This window comes from Pinus tabuliformis, chromosome 2_2, assembly GCF_031772625.1.
Source record: "Pinus tabuliformis cultivar Carrire ecotype Pingquan chromosome 2_2, CPIR1, whole genome shotgun sequence".
NCBI lineage: Eukaryota > Viridiplantae > Streptophyta > Pinopsida > Pinales > Pinaceae > Pinus > Pinus tabuliformis.
In genome coordinates, this window is record NC_142300.1 from 417,362,087 (window position 1) to 417,368,817 (window position 6,731).

The following is a 6,731-nucleotide window of genomic DNA, read 5'->3' on the forward strand; positions in this document are numbered from 1 at the left end:
AAGAAATAAAAACATTAACTAACATGAAATGAGCATTTTAACCCAACCATAGTCCAAAACAATAAAATCTTTAATAATAAGTTATCAAGAATACAAACATCCACTCGGCCAATCACCCAAAATCGAAACACTTTTAACTGAAAAATCATATTAATTATAAATCTTTTAATAATTTACCATAAACAACACGAGTCACACTGTCGCAGTAGAGTTTGCCTTTTTAGATTCCAACTCTGTGTAAGCATATTCGAATTTCATTTGGCATCACCGTAGCATATTCGAATTTCATTTGGCATCACGGTGTATATACACTCTATTGTTTAGGAGTAGGATTAGAATTTCAAAACAGATACATCCGTCAAATTTAATGGTTTTCACACTTTTTTAATCAATTTTTACAATTTAAACCTTAAACCGTATTTAATCCATGCTCGCCGCTCGCGATCAAATCAGATCATGTGAAAGCATTTATTTCCAAATACTGATTGTCCAATCAACTTGGAGATCGCATTTATTTTCAGAAGTCAATGTCAGTGGTCCTGGGAGACCGTATTTATCTTCAGAAGTCAATGTCATCGTCATGACTCATGGTTTCATCATTATATTCGCTCTCAGTAGAAATGCATCCCATCATTCTATATTTCATCCTTATCTCATTTTTCTCAAAGAACCCTAATCCAATCAAAACAAATCCAAAAAAAAATCGCCACCGTTTAAGACATCCCTCTCATAGTCAACAGCTGCCATTGGCTAGCCAGAATATGTCCGCATGGGCGGCTGGCACCGCCCTAAATCGAGCCTATATAGTCAATTACTACTTCTCATGGGGGTTCTCAGACTTGAGAATATTCACAATTACTTGTTGCCTCGTACAGTCTCTTCGTGAGTGAAAGTTCGAATCACAGCAGTAGCAATGGCGAGAGCATTGGGAGTTTTGCTTATATTCATGGCAGCGTTATACATTTGCGTGCAAGGTAATAACAATAAATAAATATGCGATGCAACTGATTTAATTTCTGCTGGTTCAAGATCTAATGAACATTTGATTTGTGTTTGGTCATAAAATGTGTGTTAGAGCTGTTTTTAGGTATATGTAGTTAGAGATGTTGGATTTGTGGGTATCAAATTTTTGTATTTCATTTGAGTTGGGTTATATGATGATGATGGTAGTTAACGTCCACTGAGACCAAATTGGTCTATCGGACTACAATTTTATAAGTAGAAATGTTGGATTTGTGGGGATCAAACCTCTGTATTTCATTTGAGTTTGGTTATAAAATGTTAATTTAAGTTTAATCGAGTAACTCTTAAATATATATAGTTAAAGATGTTAGATTTGTGGAGACCAAATCTCTCCATTTTCAGTTATATAGTTAGAGATGTTGGATTTGTGGAGACCAAATTTCTGTATTTCATTTGAATTTGGTTATAAAATATTAATTTGAGTTTAGTCATAAAATATGCGCTAGAGCAACTTTTTTAGACTTATGGAAACCAAATCCCTTAGTTAGACATAAGATGTAACCCAACACTCTTAATGGAAGAATATTGCTGTATTTGTGATCGTTACAGGTGTAAGATGTGCGACATTCGAGATCCAAAACGAGTGCCCGTTCACTGTTTGGGCAGCCGGGATTCCCAACGTTGGAGGGAAACAGCTGGAGCGAGGGCAGTCGTGGACGGTTCAATTCCCCGCGGGAACAACGGGCAGGTTCTGGGGACGCACGGGCTGTTCCTTCGACGGCAGTGGCAAAGGCAGTTGCAAAACTGGGGACTGCGGGGGTCTGCTAAACTGTCAAGGATCGGGAAGTGTCCCCGCGACTCTGGCGGAAATCGCCGTGAATCAATTCCAGAACCTGGACTTCTATGACGTCTCGCTCGTCGATGGATTCAACCTGCCACTGTCGATCATACCGTCGAACGGTCAGTGCACAAAAAGTATCTGCAGCAGCGACATAAATTCCAAGTGCCCCGCAGAATTGAAGGTGACCGACGGATGCAAGAGCGCCTGCGTTGCTTTCAATACGCCACAGTATTGCTGTACTGGATCATTTTTGGAAAAGTGCCCTCCCTCTGATTACTCGCGTTTCTTCAAGAAGGAATGCCCTCAGGCGTACAGCTATGCAAAAGACGACACGACCAGCACCTTCACTTGCCCGGGAGGCACTAACTATAAAGTCGTCTTCTGCGGCACTGGCACCTCCCATGAAGCTCAGCTTTACTCTACTGCCTGACCTCCTCAAAACCCTACCTTGCCGAAACAGTAGAAAAGCCGTTGGTGTATAGGCCGGGAAATAAAATATCAGAAATAAAATGATGTTTAAAACTGTTGTGTTTGATATAATTACGTTGGAAATGTATGTTTTGAAATGTGTATCACGGTTTTAATTTTTATATAAAATTGTACTTTGCCAAAAAAATTAAAATATGGTATAGTTTGACAAGGTATCAGCGTCGATATATCTAATTTCAGATCAAATCTTTATAAATGTAAATTTTTCTTCAAATTATTAAATTTAATAATATTAATATTATAATATATTAATACTAATATCAGATTTAATAATATTATTAATATTAATATTAATATTAAATTTAATGATAATCACATTTGTAAATTATTAAATTTAGTAATATTAATATTAATATCAGATTTAATAATAATATTATTATTAATATTAATATTAAATTTAATTTAATGATAATAAATTTAATAATATTAATATTATAATATATTAATATTAATATTAATATTAGATTTAATGATAATAAAATTTGCAAATTTGATGTGGTTCAAAAATTTTAATATATTTATAGGATATGGTTTCTCCTTTTAAAAAATTATTTTACTAATATTTAATTAAAAGAAATATTAAAAGATTTTGGAGCTTGATTTTCGATTTTTTATGTTGAATTGTATTGTATTTTTTGTTTTTTGACTCATGGGTTCCAATTTTCAAGAGCCGCAATCTCGTGTTTTTTTAGATTTGTCCATTAAAGAATTTCAAGGGCACCACTCTCGTGGTTTTTTTAGATTTTTCCATTAAAGTCCTCGTCCTCGTGGCTTGCTTTTAGACAAGTCTCAACTTTTGTTACACATCTCTCATTTGAAACCAATAAAGTGAAAAAGTTTTTTGGGGCTTAAGGATATTTATTTATTTAGTGTGTGGTCTCATCTTAAAATGGAAAGCAAATTAATAGTCAATGTTAAAAATGGCAAGGAAATCTCAGGTTTTGTGGAAACAAATCATTTGGGTCAAGCCAAAATTACTTCGAGACAAAACACGAAAGTGGATTTAGGTAAATGCAAAGCAATATCATGGCATTTTAAGGAGTAGACTTGCTTGCCTTAAATGGTAACAAAGAATAAGAAAACAAAACAAATCATCTGGGTCAAGTCAAAATTGCTTCAAGAGACAAAACACGAAAGTGGATTTAGGTAAATGCAAAGCAATATTAGGGCATTTTAAGGCGTAGACTTGCTCGCCTTAAATGGTATCAAAAAATAAGAAAACAGTCTGAGAGAAAGAAAATAAATAGGAGTAGCAAAAATAAAGTAGAGTCAACCATTTACAGTTCCACATCTAGACTTCTTACTTGGTCGTCGGATCTCTATGTCCAAGAACTAATGAAGGCCAAGACAAGGCTAGAGATTTTGGAAGCCAAAGAACGGGAAAGGGACCGCAAAATTTCAGAGATCACATTTGCAAATCGATGTTAATAGAAGGTAATAGAATTTTAAAAGAACTGTTAACAATGTTACAAGAGGCTCTAGAGACAGCAAAACAAGAATGGCAAAGCATGAAGATAGCATGGCAAACCATGAAAGAATCAATAGCAACAAACAAGGATGTGATAATTTCTAAAGCAACTCGGGTAGATACACAAGTATCTTAGCAAACAGATATTTCGAAAGAGAAGACAAAAAAGAACAATAGGAAAGAGAGTCCAAAAGAAATCAAAGATAGAGCTGACAATGCTAATGGTTACATAAGGACAGAGGAAGAAGATGTAAGGGCTCGTAGAGCACAAGAAAAAGAACACAAAGAAAGACAGAATAGGGAAACAAACTTTATTATCAAGGAAATAAGAGATTATGGGAAGAATGAAAGTACTCTCAATTTGACAAGGGACTTTTTGAAAGAGAAACTACACTGGAAAGGGAAAATTTGCCAAGGAGGATGGGGAAGATATGTGAAGAGATGCCTCGACCCATAAAAGCCACCATGGCAAGCGTGCGAAACAAACACCATCTCTTGAGCAAAAATAAACTCTTGAAAAGCTCACACTTCTTCCTAGATGAAGATTTAACCAACAAACAACAAGAGGAGAGAAGGGAAGAAGTGGAGAAAGTTAGAGCAGCAAGAAATGAAGGGAAAAGGGCATGGTTGTAAAATGGTAAAGCATTTATTGCATTGTTTGGGCCTCAGGGAAAAACAGAGCAGCAAGCTAGCAGTAAAGAAAAAATAGAGAATTCGATAATAGGGAGGAAAACAACAAGATCAACATGGATGAAAAGGGGTGAAGGCTCAAATCTGAGTCTTGTGTGCCAAACTGCGTGGTAGTCAAATCCTATCCAGGTCTACCTAAGTTTAGTTTGTTGGAATTGTAGAGGTTACCCTTGGAGGAGGGGACCTGGGTTAGGGCCTATTGCGAAAGGTAGAGACATAATTTGTCTGACAGAAACTCATGAACATGATGGTTGCAAAACTCCTATGTTTGACAGTTATCTGAAATTAGCAATTTGGAACAAGGTAGTAGAAAATGGCAAAGGGTATGGGGGAATACTAGTTTTAGTGAAAGAAAAAGCAGGTCATCACATTCAATTAATGAAAGAAGATGCACATAAACAATATTTACGGTTCAAAATATCAGAGCATGAGAATCACATAAGAATTGCAACATGTTATTTTGCCCCTCAAGTCTCAAAAACTTACAAAAATAAGGGGCTAGACAGCAGGGATCTGTATGTAGCTTTAAATAAACATATTGTCGCTTACTCTCAGCAGGGAGAAGTTCTTTTAGTGGAAGATTTCAATGCTAGAACAGCAAATCAACAAGCTAATATTCTTTGTTGCAAAGAAGATCACAATCCTATATGGCTCATTGAAGAGGAGCATCCCTAATGGGTGAGATGTTTAGAAGAAGACAAAGTTAGCAATCATTTTGGAGAGGAGTTTCTTACACTGTGTGGTGCTTTCAACTTAATTATTTGCAATGGTCTAGATAGATGGAAAAGGTATATGAACTTCACTTACAACACATACAATGGGGCAAGTGTCGTTGACTATGTGATTTGTTCACAAATCTTGATAGAAAATATAGACAAAGTTAAGATTGGACAACGTATTCGGGACTTAAAATCATACCATAACCCAATTTATATAGAGTTATCTTGGTTAGAATAAAGGCAACATAGGAGGAAAACTCAATGCTCTCAGCAATCACTATCAAGGGGCAAAATTCTTCTAACACAAGAAAATTGTACTATCTTCAAGACAATGCTAGAGAGATTTATTCAGAAGGAGAAAATTGGTTTCCAAAGCTTTAATAGTCATGAGTTAACAAATATAATACAAAGTGCACTTGAGAAGTGAAAAAGGGCAAAAAATAGGAAATCAGAATCAAATTGTTTTCCTGTAAATGCTTGGTTTGATGAGGAATACAAAATGGAAAGGAGAACCTTGAAAAAGACAGGCAAGGAGAAGATGAATGTAAAGTTATATAAGCAGATACTAAAAAGGGAAAAATATGAGTTCGTGCAAACAAGGCGAGAAGAGTTAATATATCTAGGCAAGAATAACCCAAAGATTTTCTGGCAGGAACTTCAACCAAGGAAGAAGAAAATCGAAAATAATATTATAGTCAATCAATGGTTTGAATATGCAAGAAAACTCTATGAAAAAAATCAGATTGAGTCTTCCCCCAGGATCAACACAACTACAAAGCTCTTCATGTTACAGGAGGTGGAGATTGGAATTAAGAAGTTGAAAAGAGGAAAGAAAAAGGACTTGTTTGAACTTCAAGCAGAGTATATAAAATGGGGAACGAACAATCTTGCATCGCACATCATGGAAATATTCAACAACATCATTCAGCAAGGATTCCCAAGAGATTGGACAACTAGCCTAACAATACCCCTTTTTTTAAAAGTGTAGACATTAATAATCCTTCCAATTATAGAACCATTATGTCAATCCTTTGTTTGCAAAGCTTTTCGGCAACATGGTAGAATATAGAATCAGTGAGTTGGCAGAAGTAAAAGAAAAGAGGGCAAAAGGATAAGCAGGTTTTAGGCCGAAGCATCCTACAGTGGACCATGGTATCACATTGAGACACATTATTGAAAAGTTTTGGGAGGGAAAAGAAGAATTATTTTGCTCCTTTATTGACTTCAAAAAGGCATATGACACAGTCCCCAGAGATAAGTTGTGGCGTAGAATGGAAGAACTTGAAATTCCTTTGCATTATAGAGTCGTGTTCATAGACTTTATGAAGAGGTGAAAGTCAAAATTAGAACCTCAACGGGTATTTCAAAAAGCTTTAGAAGTGACATTGGAGTCAAGTAAGGTTGCTCTTTATCCCCTATTCTTTTTGGTTTATATATTAATAAACTATAAGAGTTGTTAAATCTGCAAGGTGGAGATGGTGTTCAGTTGGGGGAGTTTGTGATAAATTTTCTTTTATATGTTGATGATCTTGTATTGATTTCTAATCGGCCCATGGATTGC

General features: G+C 35.5%; 1 protein-coding gene across 1 annotated transcript; it reads left to right on the plus strand.

The window, feature by feature from the left end:
* Nucleotides 1-815: 815 nt before the first annotated feature.
* LOC149193036 (pathogenesis-related thaumatin-like protein 3.4) lies at nucleotides 816-2,349 on the plus strand. Its single transcript, XM_089404769.1, has 2 exons — nucleotides 816-974; nucleotides 1,573-2,349. The coding sequence occupies exons 1-2, from the start codon at nucleotides 914-916 to the stop codon at nucleotides 2,232-2,234; spliced, it is 723 nt and encodes a 240-aa protein (XP_089260895.1). The 5' UTR covers nucleotides 816-913; the 3' UTR covers nucleotides 2,235-2,349.
* The last annotated feature ends 4,382 nt before the right edge of the window (nucleotides 2,350-6,731 follow it).

Coding starts and splice junctions, on each gene's coding strand:
- LOC149193036 (XM_089404769.1), top strand. CDS start 914: ATGGCGAGAGCATTGGGAGTTTTGCTTATATTCATGGCAGCGTTATAC. Junction 975..1,572: donor GTTATACATTTGCGTGCAAG/GTAATAACAATA, acceptor TGATCGTTACAG/GTGTAAGATGTGCGACATTC.